The sequence below is a fragment of the Chelonia mydas genome, chromosome 1 (genome assembly GCF_015237465.2).
Source record: "Chelonia mydas isolate rCheMyd1 chromosome 1, rCheMyd1.pri.v2, whole genome shotgun sequence".
Classification (NCBI taxonomy): domain Eukaryota; kingdom Metazoa; phylum Chordata; order Testudines; family Cheloniidae; genus Chelonia; species Chelonia mydas.
This window is the reverse complement of record NC_057849.1, coordinates 250,964,778-250,989,000: the sequence shown is the minus strand read 5'-3', so window position 1 is coordinate 250,989,000 and position 24,223 is coordinate 250,964,778. Positions and strand designations below refer to the sequence as shown.

The 24,223-nt window shown below is 40.0% G+C and overlaps 1 protein-coding gene across 7 annotated transcripts in view; it reads right to left on the bottom strand.

Annotated features, from left to right (window-relative positions):
• RIC8B (RIC8 guanine nucleotide exchange factor B) overlaps positions 1–24,223 on the bottom strand; it is a 58,733-nt gene that overhangs the window by 1,010 nt on the left and 33,500 nt on the right. For 3 of the 7 annotated variants that reach the window (XM_037880177.2, XM_037880193.2, XM_037880213.2), the window contains 7 exons: positions 19,562–19,715; positions 18,104–18,199; positions 15,385–15,529; positions 11,448–11,592; positions 9,814–9,894; positions 8,693–8,812; positions 5,455–5,566 (listed from right to left, as the gene is read on the bottom strand). In XM_037880177.2, coding sequence (XP_037736105.1) covers positions 5,455–5,566; positions 8,693–8,812; positions 9,814–9,894; positions 11,448–11,592; positions 15,385–15,529; positions 18,104–18,199; positions 19,562–19,715 — 853 coding nt within the window. The remainder of the gene's footprint in view (positions 1–5,454; positions 5,567–8,692; positions 8,813–9,813; positions 9,895–11,447; positions 11,593–15,384; positions 15,530–18,103; positions 18,200–19,561; positions 19,716–24,223) is intronic. The other 4 variants (XM_037880205.2, XM_043542292.1, XM_037880197.2 and 1 more) reach the window with 3 other exon arrangements.

The following is a 24,223-nucleotide window of genomic DNA, read 5'->3' as shown; positions in this document are numbered from 1 at the left end:
TCTAAAGATGATTAATTATTGATTAAGCCAATCAAAAAGTATTAGCAAAGATTTATTTAATCCTCACATTTTATCACCTCATTTATTATATGTGGATTATGGAAAAGGCTGTAAGGTCAAAGATAACATTTTGATTTTCCATTAAAAAGCCCTTATTTTTAATTTTCATGATTTCATCTAAATGGTGCGGATGCTGGACCCTAATTTACCTCCAATTTGAAAGGGAATCCCTTCAAACTTGTTTGTTGTTCCCAAAGACAGCCATAACTTAAAGAGCAGGATTTAGTTCCTCTCAGTGGGGAAAAGCTTTATTTCCCCCAACATTCTGCCTGTTCCTCACTCTCTCTTTAGGACAAACGAGTAGGGCTTTGTACAGAGAGCCAACAATCCCTCCTTCCAATGATGGCTGTTACAGAAGCAGCTAGAAAAGCAACACGCTAGTTGCAGGGTATGAACAATAAGTCAGATATTATAAAGATGAGCAATGTTCAAACAAGATACCAGAAACCCTAGTTTTGAAGAGTCTCATCTCTCTCAATAGAGAAAGGGAAGCTATTTGCATAAGTGAGGCACTCAAACCACAGTCATTATTTGCACCAGACACAAACTCAGAGTGCTTTCTCCTCTGGCATTTTAGAAAAATGTATTTGCTGCACTATGTGGCTTGAGACACCTTGAACTGAAGGAAACCAGTGTGGTTTTGCAAGCTGAGCTGGGCAGACTTCTAGGTATTTGTGCAAGAGGTCTGCAACCCTTGCATGCAGACCAGTGACAGTATGGCTTCCTTACACATCTGAGTCTCCAGGGGGAGCTGGCAGGGGGAGGGAATGTGCAATTATGTACTTCCACTGGCTATTTTCTTCATGGAGGAGAGATAACTAGCCATGGACTAGGACTGATTCTTCCTCCCCTTCTCACTTTGGCAGTAGGGGTTCTAGGCCTCTCCTGACCATCCAAAGTTCCAAACCACCCCACAGTAACTCTTGTACTTCAAAAGGCTAAAATGAGAAGGGAGAGGAAAAAAAGGACTAAAAGTAAAGAGAATAATTAGCAAACAAAATATGTGATGTTTGGGATGCCACAAAGCTAACTTTATGAGTCTGGAATGAGTACATCACTCAAAACAGAACTCGTTGGGTAGGTTTGCAAGAGGAGTAACCCCACCAATTGAAATAAAGCCGACTTTGACATTTGCATACAACAATCCTCATGCAGATCCTCAGCTCGTGTAAACTGTCATAGGTCCATGGAGGTCACCAATTTAGCACTGGTTGCTTAGAGACCTCAATGGAGCTATGACAATTTATGCCAGTTGAGGACCTGCACCCTTTTGTTTAAAGTAAGGTAAAAGTCATCTTGGGGTTCTCCTGACAAATGCACACATGTCGAAGAAAATAATTTCACATCTATGCTATCACAGCTGTGAAGTGTGATCACTCCACATTATAGGAAAGAGATCTTACTTCCCGCATGCAGTGGGCGGCAGTATGAATTTTGCTGTATCAATTGAATATATATGAATGCAAATATATGAATGCAAATATTAATAAAATTTGTTTAAGTGTGTATGAACATCCTTGTAACCCCTAACAAGATCAAAGACTCTTGGCTGCACGACACATGTTCCTAACACAAAACAGAGCATTCTATTCAAGCACACAAGTAGAAAACACACCCTAATTAAGCAGTTGGTAAAATGCATTCTTTTCTCCACTTGCAGATCTCCCAAGTGTCCCTTCAAATTTACCTATACAAGTTTCAGCTTCCTGCTTGCCACTTAGCTTAATAACGATTCAAAAAATCATTCCCTTGTTTTCAAGGGTACTTCTTTCTTGTCCGCTCTGTGTATGACAGGGCAGTATTGACACATGGAATTAATGACAGCGTCTGTAACGAAACAACTGTCATGCAAACACCAGTCTGCTCCTTTGATAACGTGGCATGTTTGGGACCTATTCACCTCCCTATAATTGAGTACTACATAATAGTTCCAATCCTTTCATATAACATTATTTTGTTCTATGATTAGAAAAGGGGGGGGGGAATCATACACCATTACCTTCTTCATTCACCCCCTGATTAATGCTGTGTTTTTAATGAGTGTGGCTGCTATTTAGGCAGGTTCTGTTACATACTTGTTTTGTTGACTTCTGTTCAATGTACAACAAAACCCAAGCTGTGATAATTGGGGACCATTTCCATCAGCAAAAGAATTCCTGCTATTAATACAAGGTTGGCTTGGAAAAAGCACCCTGACATTTTAAATTAGTCAATTAATATATAATTCTCCCATAATTTATAATGGAGAAAGTGTTAGTATATTTATCAGACATTTTAATTAGCATGGAATATTTCCAATACTGTTGGATATAAACAGATGGAAAATTGCACAACAGTGATTTAATGTGGCTAAATTTAGTCCTTTGCAACTCCAAAAGGTTATGTTAAATCTTTTTGTACACACTGGAGAAGGTTTTGGAAGCTCAATCATATGACTTACTATGGAGAGTAAACTGATTCGCACCCAACAATTCTCATTGCTATAACAATATGATTTATACTACTTACTTACAAACAGGTTTTATTTGAAACAAATTCAGGGCTAACTCCAGCCACCCAACACCCTATACAACACCTTGCCCAAGTAGTGTTGAAAGTTCCCGAGTGCTGTAGAGATTTCAAGGTCTTCCTTTTCCCTTGCATTTAAAATTATTAGAAATACATATATTACAACACCAGCAATAGGAAAGCATCCTTGTCAGGCTAAATTTGTACCAAAGTTTAGTTACTGTGAACGGAACAGAGAGCTTTTATAAAACCAAGACCAACATGCTTATTTAAAAATCAAAAGATGATTTATGTTTAGGATAGGCTGTTATGGTTATATCAGATTTTTTTTTTTTAATACTTCATTCCTATGTATTTTATGGGTGCTATCCTTGTATGTATCCTGACTTCTGACGAGTAATGAGTTCACATTCTGTATGCCACTTTCCCTTTTCGTGGATTACAAAACTCCAGATAACACTTCATTTGTAAAAACTGCAGTTTAACCATAAAAACCTCAATACTTTTAAAAACCCTCAGCCTGTACAAAGCAGTTTTTCAGTTATGTGCAAAAAAGTCTGAAACATCACAAACATGTATATTCACTCCTCCCCTTCACACTACCTATATTTAGATGCAATAAAACTGGATGAATTAATTTTCCACCCAAACATGGCAATAATAATTCGTTCTTCACAAAATCAACTTAGATCAGCGTTAGCATCAAAAGATTCATTCAAGCACAACTGCCATACTGAAAAATTATAAGTAACTGAAAATAGCAGATATGCCATTGCAACCTTACCTATAGTCTAATGTCCATTGCATTTCTCTCTCCTAAAGAGTTAATAACTTTAAAGATGCCAATAAATCCTTATCACCTCCTTCCAGCTCCATCATGCTTATCATTTAGTGTTACAAAATGCCATAAAATGGTTTCAGATATTTCCTTGTTGCATGCAATTATCTCCTACAACAGGCACTTTTCAATATTAATACAATACAAATACTAGTGTAATCAAAAAATGGACAGCTTCACAGCTCACAACACGTGTGTCCAACACGTGACTGCTTGTGAAAGTTTGTGCCCTTTTAAAAAATGGTGCCATGTTTTTATTTCCTAGGAGTGCAATCGGTCAGAGAACGCATTTTAAAAACAATAAATAAAATCAGATCTAGAAAGGTCTGTAATCAGATGGGATGATTTTGCCATTTTCAGTCAGTCAGGGACTTATCAGTCCTTTATATTTTTCTTTACTGTGAGAATGCTAGTTCTTAAAGGGTTACATGCCCCGCCCCATCCCATATTTTCCTGTTCAATTTCTTTCCCTTTTAAAAAACCCCTCCCCCTAAATGATGAAAAGCACGCTGGTGCTGGAAGGAGGTGATAATCATTTATTGGCATCTTTAAAGTGATTAACACTCTAGCAGAGAAGAGAAATGCAATGGACATTAAGATTGCCGTAACATTTCTGCTACTTTCGATTACTTATAACTTTTTAGTATGGCAATATTTCCACAGCCAGCTTCCTTATGTGTTACTTCCTATAGTGACAACAGAATTAGCAAGTCTATCTAGAAGGAAGTACACCTGCCATTACTGATCTGCTTCAAGGCCATGAGCTTCAGAACCAAGAAACAAAGAAGCTAAGAGATTGTGGTCCTAGACGTGTAATTCCAGGATAGAAGAATATTAGACTTTATAAAACTTCTGATTAATTTTCAAGAATTGTAGCAAAGCAGCTTTCAGTTTAATCTGTAACTTACAAACAACTGCAAAATATTAGAGTGGGTCCCTGGTATACGTCAGGGTTGTGTTCTTGCAAAGGGGCATGGATACCGAAATGACGTATACCGGGGACCCGCTGGTACAGCAGTGGCGTAGGCAGGAGGGGACACTGACGGGAGGCAGAGGGGTAGGAGCGGCCTCTCCACCCCTCTACTTGGCCTTGCAGTGTGGGGCGCAATAGACACTCTGGCCAGGAGCGCCTGGAAAAATGTGCTCCCCCGCTCCCCCTGTGCGCTCGGGGCTCGCCCTGCTCTGCCCATCTGGGGCTCTGCGGCTGGAGCGCTGGGCAAGCCCCCGACCCCCGCTCCGCGGCTGGAGCGCCAGGTGGGGCAAGCGCTGGGAATGGGAGCAGAGTCGGAGCTGGGGTGGGGGGGTGGGCCTGGCTATTAAGTGGGGCTACCCATATCTGTTGCATATCCGTCACTCATCAACAGGGGAATATGTTCCGCTTCACGTTGGTGAGCAAATCTGTCGTTTGCAACTCCCAGTACAGTACTTCAAAGGACAGATATGCAGATCGGGACAGATGTGAATCGGAACACGTTCTTCTATTGATGAGCAACAGATATATGAAACAACGGATAAGGGGGAAGATGTATACCAGGGACCCACTGTAGTCAACTGGTAGCGTTAACTTTATGAAAAAAGTCTCTGCACTGAAAGGCTCAGAGTGCTGGCACATATGTGCAGTTCCAAATAAAAAGGAGAAAATCCAAATCCTGTTAAAATTAGTTCCTCTTCTTGAATGCAAGACTGGCAGCTTCTGGTTTCCATTTAACCTCTCTACAAACTGACCAACTGCAGTAAGTTACATTTGGTTAAAAAACACTCCAGTCTCCTGTAAACAAGCTTCATTTCCTTTAGTTCTCTCTTCTTGGTGGTATCTTTTTACAATAAATAAAAAAAAGGGAAGTGATTTTTTTTTTTTAATTTGTTTTACAGCAGTGCCCAGGAGGTCAAATCATGACTCAGGGCCTCTTGCAGTGGGCACTGTACAAACACATAACATCAAAACAGTTCCTGCCCTGAAGAGGTTACAATCTAAGGCCTTGTCCACACTACGGGGGTAAGTCGAGCTAAGTTACGCTACTGAGTCGACGTAGCTTAGGATGACTTACCGCGGTGTCTTCACTGCACCGTGTTGACAGGAGATGCTTCACTAGACCCGCTAAATCGACACCTGCTGCATCAACTGCAGAAGTGTCGATCTCCCGGTAGTGAAGACAAGTCCTAAGTAACGAACAGGAGACAACAAGTAGATACGACAGACAGAGGGAAGCACAAGGTAACAGCGAGCGGATATTGGTCAACAGCATAAGCAGCGCAGACAATGCCCAGCTACCTAACCACTGTTACGCTTTTTGTAGGCATCATGGCAGGTGCCTCCAACCCTGTGAATTGAGAAGGCTCTTTCGTCACAGTAACGTCATTTGCATTTTATCTAATGTATTTTTGAACAGCTATAATGATAGCAACTCAAAAGCCTTCAGTCTTAAATAATTTCTCATCTCCAGTACAAAGTTTCCCTTTTAAGTTTCGGACAATAGGTAGGGTTATTATGATGTTCCTTAAAATGACCTCTCTTTTTACTACCCCTCTTTATCTTAATACTCTACCCTATTCACTGATTTTCCCTCACTGTTGCACATGTAATTCTATTAAAGTTAGCTATTTTCTTGTGGTCATCGCTTGTACATATTTTACTATTTTTTGATGATAGACAAATGCGTCTTTTTAATACAAATAAATGTGGGAAACAATTATTCAGTTACTGCACTGGTATCTCCAGACTGATGCACCTCAATTTTTCCCTTCCTTCACATCTGATTTAATTAAGTATATTTGTTAATACCAAATCCAATGTTGCCATCCTCTCTCTTAGCATGGCACACTTTCTGATTGCAGAAAATCAAACACCCTTGCCCTTCCCCCCGCCCCACAGCGCTGCCCCCCACTCACTCCATCCCCCCTTCCTCCATTGCTCGCTCTCCCCCACCCTCACTCACTCTCATTTTCACCAGGCTGGGGGAGGGGGTTTGGGTGCGGGAGGGGGGGAGGGCTCCAGCTGGGGTACAGGCTCTTGCTGGGGTGGGGCCAGGGATGAGAGGTTCCGGGTGAAGAAGGGGGCTCCGGGCAAGGGCCGAGGGGTTTGGAGTATGGGAAGCGGCTCAGGGCTGGCGCAGGGGTGCGGGAGAGGGCGCAGGCTCTGGCTGGAGGTGTGGAGTCTTGAGTGAGGCCAGGGCCAAGGGGTTTGGAGTGCGGAAGGAGGCTCTGGGATGCCATTGGGGTGCATGAGGGGGCTAGGGTGCAGGCTCCAGGCAGTGCTTTCTGCTGCTTCTGGGAGCTGCCTGAGGTATGTCCCCCTGGTTCCTGGTCAATGGGAGCTGGGGCAGGGGCAGCACGCAGAGCCCCCAGCCTAGGAGCCAGAGGGGAGACATGTTGCCACTTCTGGGAGCCATGGAAAGCCAGGGCAGGCAGGGAGCCTGCCTTAGCCTCGCTGTGCTGCTGACCACAGTATTAACAGCCCATTCAGCATTGCTGACTGGAGCCGCCACGGACCCTTTTCGACAGGGCGTTCTGGCTGAAAACCAGACGCCTGGCAACCCTAATCTCTCACTGCATTCTTGACCATTTGAAAAAGTTATTCTTAAATAAAAAGATCTATGAAGATGTATGCAGCAAACCATATATCTCCTATCAGATAGCTTTGTAGTTTAAATTTCCTAGAAATACTTAGATTCTGTGCCTTTATGAACTTTGGCTCCAGTCCTGCAAATGCGAATATTTTATACGTGAAAGCAATCCCACTGAATTCAATGGGTTTGATGTGCGTAAGTGTTTTTAGGACTGGGGCTTTTATCCATTTGAGAATAGCGCCGTTAAATATTTTTAGGTGAATCAAACTCCTATGGCCCAAGTCACTAATAATCATAATCAGTGTTATATTAGGTATGAACTGGTACTTGAGAACTCCATACTTGTTTGTTTATAAGGGATTATGTTACTTAGATAAAGAGTTGCTCCAATATTCACATGTAGTGGAAGTGGAGGAAGAAACTGTTTCTGAGACATCCAAGTATGATGCACCAATTCCTAAATATTAAGTCAAGGGTGCAGATAGTTATAATCACTAAAATAGATCTGTTCTCTCTTGGTAAAGAGAGCCAATATGTTAAATCAATTCAATTCTACTGCATTAATTTATATTTAATACCATTTTCTTTTATGCTATTATCCTTATACTGATTGAAGTTCATATTTATCCTCATTTGGACTACAGCAAATCACAGCTGCAAACTCTCAGGCTTACTCACAGCAGTGTAAATCTAAGTCACTTTTTCCATTTGTGTTTCAGTTTGTAAACCTGTTAATATAAATTCATTTCCCACAGGCCATCCAATAGACTACAAATGACAACTTTTATTCACTACTTGTGTGACCTGGGCTAGATTTTATCCCGCAACTTAGAAATAACAAATTTTGTCATTACCAGTCTGCCAAGCCACCTAGTGCCTTACGGTGTCTTCCACTGCTGCGTCTCATCTTGATCCTTAGTCACTGGTGTATTTTACTCCCCAAACACTGTATACTCCCCACCTTTTCTCCGCCCCTATTCATTCCATAATGTGACCGTCTTTTATGTTCTGTCCATACACTTCCCAACCCTCCCACTACTGCTTTCTCCACACAACCTTTGATTGCTTCTGTTAGTCACAGCAGCTTCCTCCTAATCTGTTCTGAACACAATCCCTGCCATTCTGTCCCCGACTCCTGCTCTCCCCTCCAAGGTCAGGAAGTGAGAGCAGCACACCCACACTACTATCAAGAAAAAGACACTGTCTACAATCACTGCTACTTAAAAGTAACAGCAGTGAGACTGGAAAACACAGTAAACCTGTCAAAAAGCAAGTAGGTTTTTAGAGACTCTTGGTTTTTCAGGGTGTTTTATTATGTTGCCGCAATGTTTTAAACCAGAATTCTGAGGCAACTCAATGTGCACCTGTCTCTCCACCCTGGCTCCTTTGCTTTGGCGCAGGGAACCAACCGTTTCCAAAGGTCCCATACACATTACAGTTTACACAGAGTTAGATGGAACAGTGTTAAATACAAGTTCTTGCAATCTGTCCAAGCGTAAGCATCATTTTCCTGTCCAGTGAAAGTAGCCAAAACGGGGGAAAAAACCAAACACTTAAGCATGTGGATAACTAAAAAGCAAGCAAATTGTCCCACCGACATGAATACACACCTCTGACAGAGTGAAGAACTCGGGCCTAAACCTCTCTCTTAAGAGGAGCTATGATTAAAAACATCCACTTTTTTTGTTTGGTTGTAGTATTTTGGATAGAGTTACATTACCTGGAAAGTTTATCAAACATGTTGACAAGTTTCATGGCTTCATATTCTTTTTGTTCTTCTGTCATTTCATCCATAGGGTTGGGCATTGGCTCCTCTACATGGCCAGTGATAAGATTAATGCTGTGACGGGGGGAAAAAAGAAAAAAAAAAGATGGCTGTAGCATTTACATCTTTACATTTACCAGCAAAATTTCTCTTTTTGGATTTTGACAGATAACTGTTTTAAAAGTTAATGCTCCCTGGTAGCATTATAAAATGGTTTAACTCCTTCAGACAGAATTGCAAGTAGAATTCTGCAGTTCTTTTCATGGATGGCCTTCCTCCATATTGTTTTATATTCATTTTGTTGGCTTTTTAATTTTTTATTATATTAGCTCCATGTTAAGTGCTCAAATACCCAAGTTTCACTAGTACTCATTATGCCTATGGGTCAAGACTCAAAAGAGGAATTCTATTCAAGGTAGGCATTTTGAGTTAAATTTTCTGGAACGATTACTTTTGGCACATATGGCCCAGTTCTGATGGTGCACTTTATCCTCCCCCCCCAAAAAAGCGGTGTGGGGGGGTACCTTAAAATGGCATCACCACTTCCTTTATTTCCTTCTCACACTCATTTTTACTGAACCAAGCTTTACTAAGATCAGAGGCTGAATTTACAGTACTGGCTGTTAGGAACCCCCTTCTCCCACGCATTTTTTACTTGTAAACTGAGAGTCAATTGGATATGGAAATCAGTCACAAAACACAGGACACCACAGCTTTAAAAAAAAAGTATGACTTTTCAGAGCAGAAAAGTATGACTTTTCACACTTCCAAAAATGAAATGAAAAATAATATTCAATAAAATAAAAATCAAAGTAGTAGAGGAAGTCACATTTAAGACCTTTTCACATAAACAAAATGGCAAATCCCAGACTACATGCTCACAAACATCTTTTACATTCAAGATGCCCATCATTTATTATCTGGAGATGACAGGACTCTTTTCAGGTCAGGTTCTTGACAAAGAGACCAAGAGGAAGATGTCCCCAAACTATAGGGAGATTGAAGTCTTCCGTCTCTTTTCTTCTCTTCGTGGTATATGTTGCTTTAGGGGGAAAAAAGTTTTTGCTGTAACCTACTGAACTCCAGGAGATTTTCCAATAGGAGGGCCAAAAGAGGCCGGAATCTGCACATTTTTTAACATGTGTCTTTGAGAGAGTCTGAAAATAAAATCAAATAACCCTACATATATTCGTATCTTTCTTCCATCGAGAAGATTAGTAGCTTCAAGCAAGGCAGAGCAAAGCCATATAACAAGTAAACCCTACGCAAGCATTACGATGGGCATTTGAAATAACTAAGCCCACTGAAATAGTATCCCATCACTAGGGCCCTACTAATTTCACGGCCATGAAAAACATTCATGGACTGTGAAATAAGCCCTGCCCCGTGAAATCTCATCTCCCCAAAATCAGCCGGGCTGGGAAGGGACAGGACTTATTTTTCTACATAACAGCCATGCAGGGAAAGAACCAGACCCACCTCCATAGACAGTGCAGGAGTGAGTGTGGTGCGCTGCAGCAGCCTCAGAGCTGGGTTCCAGACCGCCACCCCCTGAAGCTTTTGCCAGGGCTCGGGGCGCCTGGGCTGGGGGCTGCTGTGCCCCACAGCTCCTGCCTGGGCTCAGGGCACCCTCATTCTGACGCTTCCACCCCCGCCTACATATGGCTACTACCAGGGCTCAGGGCATCCCAGCTCTGGGAATTTTGCTCCCTCTCCCATCTGGCTCCTGCTGGGGCTCAGGATGCCCGAGCTCCAGGGCTGCCGCTCCCCTTCCGTCCCCCCCGGTAGCTCCTGCAGGGAAGAGCCCGGGCTTGGGGCTTCCACCCTCTGTAGCTCCTGTCCAGGCTCAGGGCAGCCGCCCCCCGGGGCTCAGGGCTGTTGTCCCTGATGGCTCCTGCCAGGACTTGGGGCTGCCACCCCTGCCCCCCTGTGGCTCAGGGCTTCCACCCCATGGCTCCTGCATTTTCAAATTGTGGGGGGCTCCCAGGTACAGGCCCCATGGGCCCATGCATTAATCCACCACTGGCCCTGACTAGCAGCTAGGAACCCTGTTGGGCCACTCCCAGCAGCACTGGGGAGATCGGACCTACCTCCAGCTCTGGGAGCCTCCTCCAGCTGCAGGAAACTTCGCAGCTGCTGCCTTCAGAGCCAGGCTCTGAAGGCAGCCCAGAAGTGAGTTTGGCAATCCTACAATCCCCACACAACAGCTTTAGGACACCCCCGCCCCCCCAATGATCCAATTTTGGATCAGGACCCTCACAGTTACAACACTGTGAAATTTCAGGTATAAATATCTGAAACTGACCAATTTTAAGACCCTGTGGCTGTGAAATTGACCAGAGTGAACCCTGAATTTGGTAGGGCCCTACCCATCATATATCTAAAATTGGTTAATATGGAAACATCCCAGCCTAGAGCTAGGCAGTTCTCTATCACTTATCAAATTCATTGCAATTGATGAAATTATGGAGGCAACATTCAAGGATGAATAACAAAGACGAAGTTACACTTGAACCCCAGAAACACTAGATCAGAACAACACTGAAAACCTTCATAAAGTCTGTGAAAAACAACAGTCCATGTAAATACACACAACTCCAAAGTTGTAAGCTACGATGGATCCCTTTGACAAAGGGCAGAGAGGAGGAAACTAACTCAAAACACAGTGGGCTGGGTGGTAGAAACAGGAAGAAAAAAAATAGTACTGTACTTTGGCTTTGCAGATTTATATTCTTCAGTGTCTGTATCTTCATCATCGGAGTACCAATGATCTCCCCTTCCTCCTGCTAACAGGCCCCTTGCTGCCAGCAGGCCTGCTGCATTACCATAGCCTGTATACTTTAACAAGTTGTCAACTGCAAAGAGACAAAGATCAATTTATTCAGCTAGAAGTTAATTTAATTACACTACAAAGTGCAACATTAGCATCATCTTTAAAATGGGTTTTAAAATCTAACTTCTTTATATGGTGACCAGTATGCCCTATGAAATAGCTGAAAAAGGCAGAAGTGAGGTACAACATTTTAATTCAGTCCCGCAGTCAGTCACTTTTGATTTTTTAATAAGCCACAAAGATGGCAAATTTAAGTTTGCCTGTTTTATATCATTTTGTCAGACAATTTTCAGGAGGCTGAAAAGCTGTGATAAGTGAAAGTGTGTATTTGAACTCTTGACAGGAAGGTGGGGTCCAGTGGTATGAACCAGGATTGGGACCCAGGAACTCCCAAAATTCTAATCCTGGCTCTAAACTCTGCACTTTTTGTGGCTCATGTGAAGTGCTTTCCCTCCCCCAAAAAGAGGGCTTTATTTGGTTTGATAAATAATGTAGGCTGGGATTTTCAAAAAGTGCTTAAGAGTGTTAGGTTCCCAACTCCCACCGAAAAGCAACGGGATTGAGTCACCTAACTTCTTTAGACTCCTCTGGAAATCTTGACTGTAAATGCGAAGTATTATTACTGCAGCCACTATCAGAACAGCTTCTTTTATTTTCTATGCAAACCCAAAGAATAAAATAATTTTTTAACATCCACTGACCAAAGATGCAACTTACTGGCAACATTTTCCTAAATGATCTAGAAAGTTCACTGAATCCTTTCATATTTGGTCAACTTTCTGTTTTCCATCCATCCTTCCACCCTCCCAACCCCCATCTTCACAGACAAAGTGCTCTTCATTGTTTATATTTGTGCTACTGTTATTTACGGCAGCTAACTAGAAAATTCTTGGTTGGTACCATTGACAAAATTTCATGTTTTTGAATTTTGTTTTCATTATTATTGCTTGAAACTTTCACGTATTTCCATGTGATGTGGAAATAATTTCTTGAAAATGATTAAAAAGAAACCACATTTCTCAAGAAAGATAATCTGAGGTTCACAGTTATGGGCAAAATTCTGCTCAATTGACATACCCTAATCCCAGTGACTTCAGTGGGAATAGTCAAGTGAGTAATGACAGGAGGATTTGGCTTCAATGCTTCTCAAACTATGGATAGTATAGGTAAGTGACAGTGAAAGGATAACATTTTCTTGAAAAAAAAAAAATGTTTCTGGTACACAGCACCATGCATATACTATTTACAGAGTACATAGTCCAGCAATCGCAGAACGTATCATGCTTAATGTTCTGGAAAAAGGCCATCCTATTAGTTAGAGAAGAAGAGTTTAGCCTCTCCTTCTGTAGTATTAAAGCTGGCCATTGTTAGAAGGGGAAAAAACCCACATAATTTATGCAGCCAGTATAGGAGAAAAAAAAACAACAGTCAGTCACTTTTCTCAGTACAGCCATCTGAAAGAAAGACCACATGGCACAAAGCATTTTTCACCAAGCACACACAAGGGTTTTCTTTCTTTTTTTTTTTTTTTTAAAACAAGTGGTATTTTAAACCTACAGCAGATTGTTACTTTTACCCACAAATTCTCTGTGTGTGACACTAGCAGAATGAGAACTTGATGTGGGAGACAGAAAATCAGTTTCTAAGCTTTATCAACACAGAATCATCACTTGAAATGTAGGGCACTTACAAGAAGTCAGTTTCCAAATCCATTCTCTTGCATATCAGGCCAGTAGGGGCTTGGAGAACTGCAAATACAGTCTACTCATCCCTTATGGGGACTATGCTGCATTGCTATGCAGTGACCCCTTTGGCTAATATACAATAGAACAGATCCTGATGTTCTCCTAATGGAGTCCATTCAGCCTTCCGTATTCAAAATAAGGTCACTAAAAGGTAGGGTCTTAAGGGAGAATGAGCATTAAAAAAAAAGGAAAGAGCATGAGATGCCACAGTACATTCCCAGGAGAAAAAGCAGGACATTTCTACAAGGGCAAAGGCCTAGACTTTGCATGGTTGTTCAAAAAAATTCTTTTTTCAAGCAGCAATTCTGAGAATCACCTTCTCTGAATGCAGAATTACAAAAGTGATTGTCCCTACATCTTACAAAGGTACTCCACAACCATGCTTATGCCCAAATCTGGTATTAAACAAGAAATTAAGCTATAAAAGCAATTGCTGGCATGCTCTTAGCAACAGAAACTCCAAGATCGTGGCTATATCTTGAAATAAGTAAATAGTAAAATTCGCACCAGTACAGGAGCCCTCTCCTCCCCCACTTACGCCCTTTGCACAAGGTTTAATGAAGGACCTTGCACATTCCCTCTGCACTGGGGTGAAATCCAATCGAACTTGGTAGTGATCAGAAGTAATTTACATATTAACATTTTGGGGCCTAGTGGTAAGAAAAAAGAATTGGTTTGCTCAGTCCAGTTCCTGGTACCCGTTCTGCAGCTGCTCTGAACATGGAACTCCCATTGAAATGAAATAAGATACTTTGCTTCAAGTCAATGAGAGTTCTGGGAACTGAACAGCTACAGAAGATAGTTTACAGATAAAACTACTACAGCTGGTGCCATTGGCATTCTTAGATGAGGGGTCAAATATAGAAAAAGGCACACAACCTAAATAATTCTTACACCCAGGCTGAAGCAGATTAGCAGGGCTGTGTAAAGAAGCTTGTTCTGCCACTCTATCAATTCCATGACAAACAGAAAATTCTAGTCACCTGGCTTGTAATTTTGGGTAAATTTATCAGATTAAGAAATTATAGATTTATAAATGATTTTTTTATATGATGAGAAAAGCCCTTGAAGTAATTTTTTACTGTAGGTTGCTGTACTATAGACTAGGCTGTGGAAGTACAGTCATACTTTAACATTATTACTGGATTGGTACTAGATTTTTCATCAAATATCAAACTTTGAAAACAATGTTTTATGGTTTGAAGCGTTCATAAAGTATATTACTGAAAAGGAAAATAACCATTAAATATATGTCAGGAAAGAGTTTGGATAATCAAGGTATTTAGTCTGAACTGATCACAATTTATTTCCAGTAAATTATGTTACATCTTTAGAATGTAAGATCTTTGAGGCATTGACTGCTGTCTTCCTGTTTGTCTCAGAAGCACCCGGCACATTTTTGATACTAAGTAAATAAGGCTAGAATCTTATTTGTCAATTAGGACTCCAGTTCTTAACTGAAGCCACAGATCTCTGGAAGGCAATTAAAATTTTATTTTCAGTCTTTTTTAAAGAAGATATTTGAAGGACACACTTTCACCAACACAGAATTAACTTGGCCATTAAAAGGTGTTAATTTCATTTAAAGAGTAGAAATAAAATCTATTTAATATTACACAGAAGCATGGTAGGTGTATGTGCTGTCTGGAAGCAGACAGAACAATTAGTCAGTTGCAAGATCTGTGTTGAACTAAATGACTTGCAAGAGGAAAGCTGGGGGGAAATATGTAAAGCAGCATAAAAGAATTTCAATAATTTACAATTACTGTTGTTTAGTTAGAGTGGCCAGACCCCAAAAATGAAGCTCAATTCTGTCAGTATACATTAATTATGATGTTAGTACTATGTAATGTCCCATTGCACAGTAACTATATACATGTTGTAGATAGAAAATGGAAACCTTTATCTAATATTTGATTAACGATGAAAAACATTAGGCATGATTTAAGCAGTATCACAAACAGTACTTTTAAACTAAAGGACATATCTGGAATTGGGAGGGTTAGGAAGATCCTCCTAAAGTCTTGCTGTAATTAGAATAAAAGGAAAGGAACAAAATTGATTTATACCTCTCTCCTTACAAAGGACAAAAAGGAATTCTGCTGCAATTTGCTTTACTCCAAGGTCGACATGTGTCATAAGGCGCACAAGTTTGTTTCTCACTGTTGTGCCAACTTCAGGACGATTTGATACATCTCTTAATGGAGGCAATACCTAGTGTTACAAAAAGAAAAAGTGAAAACCATACATTCCTGGCAGAAGTTAATACAGTACATGGAAAGGAAAAACATTGCAAACTTTGATTTCTTGGAAAATAATGTATGGAACAAGCTTAAAATCCCACCCATGCAAAGCAGCTGCAAGTTTATAAGTAGGATATCTACAATATAAAGCCTATCTTGCAAAGGTGACTAGAGCCCAGCTAGCTGCATGGGTTTCCTGGGACCTCCGCAGATAACTAAACAAGACACCCGCCTTAGAATACATTTGTTTCCCCTCTTCTGCCACCTTTATCCCAAATAATGTCAGGGCTCTAGCCTATGTCTCCAATAGTCTTCTTGCCAAAAAGAGCCAGAGAAGGGGTACAATGAGATTGGATGAGGAGATCAGTGAGGGAGACTAGAACTGGGAGCCAGTAAGGTGGGGGGGGGGGGGGGGTGAAGAAGAGAGAGTGAGAGATTGATTGGATGAGGAGCTGAAAAAGGAGACTGGGACAGGGCTGAGAAGCCTGAGGAGTGGAGACAGGGACTGGGAAGGCAAGGAAAATGGGACCAGGAGAAGATGTCAGGGAACGGGAAGACAGCACAGACAACAAAAGGTTGGAAGGGATGGGGCTGAGGGTGAAATGGGCAGAAGAGCTTGTGCCCACTAGAACAAGCGAACATTCTTCCAGACCTTGGAATGGAATCCAAGATTCCCGAGTCTCACCATCCCTCTGCTATCAGCAAATATCTGTGAAACTCAATGGTAAAATCTGCGTCTCATCCCCGTCTAGTGCTGATCCACATGAAGGATGACAACTTTGTTACTCTGTTTGCTCAAGTAGCAGAGATGTGCACAGCGGATCCAAAGGTTCCAACCCTGCTGACGAGCCATGTGGGTGTCAATAGGATTCCACATGAGGGAATTTGTTTTTTTCAGTTTGCTTTTTTTAAGAACCTTGGGAATTACACACAAAAAACTAAAAAAAACATTAAAAGAACATTACTAAGGATGCAAAGTCAAGCACTCAAAAGTTGGGAAATGCCATAATAAAGGTTGCCTGTGCATTCTTAATCTGGCCCTTTTGGGCATACGCATTATGATCATGTAATTAGAAATTGCATCCTAATACATACACATGAGGGGGCCATATTAAGGCAATCTTAATTCTGGCACTTCCTAACTTTTGAGTGCTTGACACAACCTCAGTAGTGCACTTTTAATGTAGTGTGTGTGTGTAATAATCAAAACATGTTCATAGGGAAATGACTGTCATATGAATATGGGTTCAGGTGGGGAATATGCAGCAAGTACCGATTTCTTGAAAGTAAAAGATCAGGTTTTCATTTAAAGATCCCTAACAACAAAAAGGGAAGAAGAAAAGATGCAGAGAAGATATGTGGTAGAACGAAGAGCTAGACTATGATTTCAGGCACAGCCCTGAGAAGGGTGTAATTTGGAAGCTGCATCATCCTAGGAGTAGCCACAGGAGACACTGAGAATCAGTGATGCAGCTAGGACTCAATTTCTATTCTGCTTCCTCCTTGCTTGGCAGGGGGGCATTTTGAAAGTTTTTCCATTGCACTTTAGCAGATAGTTAAAATTGCAGAAGTTACCAAAAAGTCTTTTTTAAACATGGGATGAAATTCACCCCTAGGCAGAGGGCCAGCATAGAGCTCATGCTCCACTTAAGACCTATTTTAAGGGCTTAAATGGTGCACAAGCCTTGAGCTAGCCCTCTGCATAGGTATGAATTTCACCTTGGTTATACAATTTACACACAGCAGTTAAGTCTTAAAGCTCCAACACCATTGATTCATTTCTGCTGATGTATTGTAATTTATGACTGAAGCTCAATTGAAGGGTACCAAAACACGGATGGATTGACTGGCTTCCATACAGTTGTAGTGCTATTTTATTAATTATGGGGCAAATTTGCAGAAGTGACTAATGGATTTAAAAACGCAAGTCCCATTAGGTTCTTTTGAAAAAGTCTCCTATCTCATACACTACAGCTTCAGACTCCACCCTAATGTTGCTGAATTGAAGGCTCTTGGCATAAGCCATGGCAGTTAGGCCCATGCAATTGAATTAAGCCAAGGAACCATGGCATCTTCTTGTAATTGAAACAATTTGTCCAGTTCCCCTCTATATTTTAACATTACAGAGGTGCCTTGTGGTTACATCCCAAGTCTTACATTTTGTATTTTAATTTGAAGGAGAATTTAAAGTTCTTCAGTCTGTCAAATATTTTATTGTTGGATTTTTATTTGCTGATACAATGATTTAAAAGTCATTGTCCTGCATTTATAGGGTGACATTAATGTTCATTCCCTTTATATTACTTTGAAATCAAATTATGACATTGCACTGAAAACACTTAATGTAGATCAATATTTTTGTCATTGAGCTGACAGAAGGTAACAAAGACACTGCAGTTGCTTACAGATGTAGACATCTTTAAGAGAAATTTTAAAATCCAAGTTGCTTAATATTCAAGCATCAATGTTCTCTGTGCTGTAGACGCCTGAAAGATTTTGCTGCATATTTTATTTTCAGATTTCTAAATTTATATCTGAATCTTACCTGAGCTTTGATAAACTTCCTGATGTTCCGATGAGCTCGACAACATTCTGTTAGTAAACTGAGAACTGGAGTCAGACCCTCTCTGTAGCTGCTTCCCTAAAGTGGAATTATAAAAAACCATACCAAACACTGGCTGAATTACAAGAGTCAGACAAGATTATATTTTATATATTATATGCATTCAGTATGGGTGTGCTTTGCTTGAAACTTTACAATAAATAATTAATGTGGCTAATTTAGTATACAGTTAAGTGGAAAAGAATAATTCTTATGTCTGCAATGACAGATTTTTCCTTCTCAGTATAATCAAAAATTTTTAAAAATATCACCAACATATAAACTGTTACTAGTTTCACCACTCACTGCGGGGACAGCATTTCCATTAAAATCTTTTCTTTCAAGGGTTTATAATAATTTTACGTAAAGTTTCTCTCTAAATTAAATCTTTGCACAGAATATCTCATCATGAAAATACATTACTATACACAATTTGAAAAAATGATTATGTAAACACACTACCAAAATCCTCCCTGAAATTCATAATTTCGGAATCCATTCAGTAATTCAAAAGGGACTGTTACATAAACTGCAAATTTTCAGACTAAAATTAGCTTTTAAGACAACCTAGTTTAGTTCCCTTGGAGGTCATAAAAATATTTACAACTGCTTTGTATTTTGAACATTATGTGCAGTGCACAATTTAATGGTGGCGTTTCAGCCTTCAATTCTCCTTGTGTTTTGGATTTTGGATTCACATTACTTCAACACATTTTGTTCAGCAAAGCATTTAGGCTTAATCCAAAACCCAGTGGGCACTGGATGAGAACTTTAAGTATACATTTAAATTATCTGCTGAACTCGGCCCTAATCAAGTTTTGCTGACCTTGCTTTTCTATACATAGATGGTATTCTCTGCAGCGCTAACAGAAATAAAAAGTTGTCAGTAAAAGACGACATCTCAGCCACAAGAGGCAAAATGTTCCCATCTACTGCCCACACACAGCTGTCACTTTTTATAACCACAACCATGTTTTAAACTTTATTGTATTCAAGGGATCCAGAATCAACATCACATTAGAAACTGGGCTGGATATCAGTACGGTTTTATCATCTGTAAATAAATTCTATTTAATTGAGTGGAAAATTCTCTTCTTAGCTTTGCTTTTCCTTGTTATTTTAATATTGATGTAATGAGAGAAATGGGTTTTTCTTTATTACATCACATGCCTCTTGACATTTTTCATAAATTTATGAAGAATTCTACATTAATATAGTTATGATCACATGAACTTTCAAATTCCAGAATGAGTCTGACCTGCAAAATTACTGAATTTCACATCATTCTCACCCCTTGATGTTTTAAAGTTCTGGAGTAGAGATCTGGAGTTCTGATTCAAGTTCGTTTCTACTCTTACTAAGAGGCATTCCTTTTGTGAAGTCCTTCAGTGTCACACATACCTTGTCTATTCTTTTCTCCATGAAATCCAGCAACACTTGAATGGCATCCATATTCATACCATTATATTTCAAAACTGTTTCTTCTTGGGTTGATGGATTAATGAGAACATCCAAACAAGAAACTGGAATATTGCTTAAAAGGTTGATTGCATTACTGAAAGAGATTTTTATCTAGTTAGTGCTTTGGTAACATATTACATGCTGTACCCAAATCATATATAAGTAATTTTAACACTGACTGAAAAGTATATGCCATTACCAACACTGTTTATGTGCTTAAAAAATAGACAGTGTAAGGAACTGAAAATGTAAAGCAGAATACTAACTATGCATAAACACCTACAGTTTCTTTAAGATACTTAACATTAGTTCTTAATTCTATATTCTTTCTAATTTCTTACAAGATTACCCATGTTGTGTTTCTAAAGGAGGAGAGGCAAATATAGCTGCTTTTTGTTACTTCTGGCTGCTTCAGCACCCCTGATGTCAGCAGGTACTGTATATGCATAGCTAGAAGAACTGTGTTTATTACATTATTGATGCTGCACCTAGTAGGGGGAACCCACACATTGGTTTTCAGGAGGTCACATAAAATGTCTTTTTCCTTGAAATTTACAAGTTTTAGCTTTACAATACTTAAAGTTACAATGACTATCGGAATATTTTAAAAACAGTTATTTCATCCTCCTTGAAGAGGCAGGGGAGGAAGTCTTAAATGCTGTTCATATATCAGCACCTTTACTTGACTTCTCACGTATGGGAGATATTTAAGGGTTTTTTGTTTTTTTTTAAGCCAACTGGAGTTCATTTCATCAAGTGCTGGATTTTAAAAAGTGATAGTTTTAGAATCCCCAAAACAGCGAGGGTCAGACTGCAATACTCTTACTCATGCTGAGTAGTAACTTACTTCATAAATAGCCCCACTGACTTCAAGCAGACTACTTGTGGCAGAAGGTACTATTCAATACAAGTGAACTGGACTGTGTCTTGATTTTTAAAACCATATTTAAGTCAGTTAATGGAGACTAATATTTATTTAATCCAAGAAACTATACCACAGGGTCCTTTTGTTATGGGAAACCATGTTAGAGTTTTACTTCATGAATTTCTGCTTTATGGTCTGATTTATTTATCTTTTCAATCAGAGAGCCTTATTCTGCTCTTTTGACAGAACAATAAAAGAGTTAGATTGTATTTATAAACTTCCCCAATATATTGCTATATAGTAGGTGCTGAAAGAGAAGCACCCTCTCCATATTTACTGACGACTAACCAGCGTTTAGCAAAGTTAACAACAGATAAATCTAGAAAAGAGTTAAGAAATATTGTAGAACACAGACTCTGAAGTGGCATCTTTGGGTAAGACTACACTGCCAAAAAACAACCATGGCAGTGAGTATCAGAGTCTGGGTCTGCAGACTTGAGCTCAAGGGGCTTGCACTAAGGCGCTAAAGATAGTAGTGCAGATGTTCTCGCCCAGGCTCTGAAGCCTAGGGAAGAGGGGGAGTTTCAGAGCCCGAGTAGGAAAGTCTACATGGATATTTTTAGTGCTGTAGCGCAAGCCGGAGTCTGTAGGACACTGAGTCTCAGCCCATGCAAGGATTTTTTTTTTGCTGTGTAGTTGTACCCTTATAGTCCTGTTAATCATAAATATCAGTGCTTGAAAAGTCGTGAATAATCTTGGCCTCAGAGACCTCAAAGCTTTCAGAAGCCTCTACTGAAGTTAAAAACAAACACAAATCTAGCTAGGTATTAATATTGCCCCCCATCTCCATAGTATCTTGCTACTTGATATTGTGGTTCTAGTGAAAAGTCTATTGTCTAAAACTTTCAAATAATCAGATAATATTGTTGTGAATTTGTATTAGAAATTGTATTTTTGTTGCAAAAAAAAATGACCGTTTCCCCCCACAATATTAGCTCCCTCTCTAAATTTTGAGAGTCTATTATTTTACTTTCCTTCAAAGCAGCTCTCTCTTTTAAGCAATCCAAAAGTATCCAGTTTCCAGCCACTCATACAGCAAGAAACAAAACTCAATTCAACAAATATTTGGTGGCTTCAGCCTTTTCATAGAAAGTCCCCTTTTTACTGGTTTCCTATTAAACAACTGAGTTCCCAAACACCTACAAAATTAATTTTCTGGATCACTGTGCCTGAGCTATTCTTTTCAATAAATGAAGCCCAGCTTTCTGATCTTTGTCACTTCACTGACAGTTTTATTTGTGGCAGAGGAGTGTATGAAATTCTCCAGCTACCAGGAAGTCAGTGACTATGCACAGATCTGCACAATAGCGTTTGCATTCCTACTCCAGGGGGTAGAAATACTGCGTATATTACTCTCCCCTTTCTAGCTTCCTAGAGATCATTAATCACTGGGACATGACGTCCACCCACTCAGACTCCCAGCCCCCTCCTGATATGCAAATTCAAAAGCAAAGGACTATTGAGCATGGCTGAATGCCCTGATTAAAGCCTTGTTAGTGGGCTAAAATGGCACTCGCTTTAATATGTGGTGCTTTAAGCGTCTCATATTCAAGTGAGAAGCAATGATATTACAGAATTGTATTAACAGCAACAAAACAATGCAGGTACTAAGTTAGTTAAGGTATTTTCTATAGAAAAACTTTCACTTATTGGTTAAAAAAAAAATCAAGTTGTGGTTAGTGCTTATGATGAGGGAGCAAACCAAACCATATTTCAGGTTTGGTATTTCATTTGATGTTAGTATAAAATAAGTTTATTTTGAGCTCAAATGTTCATACAAGGGCTCCTTAACAGGCTGTCCAAGTCCTGCATTTGGACACTAAAAATCAACATTTAGAGGTGTAACACTCAAACTTACATGCCAACAGTAGGTACTGATCTAAGCATCCACATGTGGGATTTACTCATCCTTTTAAAAATAACCACTGTTGAAAAGTGGGACACTCAGTTGAAAGTGTTGTTTATACCCTGAAGAGGGACTATAAAAATATGTTTGTGCCTCAAAGATGCCATACAAAATGTGCTCAATTTTCAAATAGAAACTTTTTTGTAACTGCCAGGCCTGCAGGCTCCATCTGAAATCTGGATTCTAAAAATCAAGCTCTCTTCTCTCTGGTTTGTGCCTCATTTCCAGCAATAAAGATTCTACAATTAGAGTCTACTGTAGTTCAGAGTTCTGTTGCTGAAACATAAACCTGAAAATAAACCAGCTCATACTTTTTTATACCTAAACTGGCTCAGCAGTGCTATCAGAATTTAAAGAGGAATAAATAAAATATATTATTAATAATAACTAAATTAATAATAATAAAATAATAATAATAATTGAAAACTCTGATCTGGAAAGTAACATTTGTGTTTACTTACGACTACACCCATAGGGGACTAATGGGGTATTCAAGCCCCCAGAAGTTTATGAGGGGAATCCCCCTGGGCTAAAGCCACCCCATTCCAAAATTGCTTTATTACACAAACATTTGAGTGAGGAAATGCCACATTCATGGTTGCTTATGAAGTCTTAATTTTGCCCCCTTGTGTGTCCAGTCTGTGCACTGAATGAGATGGAGGTCCGGGGGGGGGGGGAGGGGGGAGGGGAGAGGAAGCATGAAATCACATAATTAAAGACTGTATCATAATGCATATGTACAAGGGGACAGAACTGATGTTCTGCAGGCAGTCTTAAGTCTGGACTTTCTAGTGCCTGACTTTGCAACCTAAATAAATGTTCTTTTAACAGGTTTTTTGTATGCAGTTTCCTAGGTGGTGGTGCCCCCCCAGACAAATATCACCTCCTCCCCTCATCACGCATTATCAGCGGATTTGAACAGTCAGTACTGCACCGGCCCTGTCTACCAAACACTTAGCAGGCTGGGACCAAAGTACATTACATGTTAGTTATCCATTTACAACAAAGCAAGACCGCAACAGTCCAAGATGGCTATACTTTACGGGGGTGATATACATAGATACACATGGCCCTAGACTCTTGGGCGTATGAAGTAGAGCTGTGGAATAATTTACCAGAAGAGATCAGACAGAACCTGCCCCTAACAATGTACTGGTCTAAATGCAAAGACCCATCTCTTTAATAATCCCTTCCTCCAGTAGTAGTATCTCCCAACAATCCGCTAATTCCCTCCTCTCCCACCCCCACACACTTCAGGGGAGGATGAGAGCAAAACACAAAAACAAGGGAGAGAGAGAATATACTGCCCTTTAGGGCACACCCAGCACTATCTTTAATTACATGGTGCTTAGGCACCCATTGCAGATATGCCTTAAATAGTCCCAGGCTAATCTACACAAATTGAGCACAGCTCTGATGCAAGATCTAGATTCCCAGCAAGTAACCTCACTGGCACTGTAGCTTTTGATAACTTTCAGTCAAATTTACAGATAGTGGTAAGGGGGTGAAACCTATAGCATTCTTCTGAGAACTGCTGGCCCAAAGCAACATCCTCAGAAGATTTTGTAGCTAGAAATATGGCCTTTCCAAGTTGAAATAGGCAACACTAGTGTCTGTCATTAGACAACTTGGGGACAGTGTTTGTATCTACTAGGCTCATGTGAGTCTTTGGATGTCTGTTACATTGAGGAAGACAAAAATAAAAAATAAATATCACAAATAAAATACTAGCGATTCTAAATGCACAAGAGTGGGACCCTTATCAAAATGG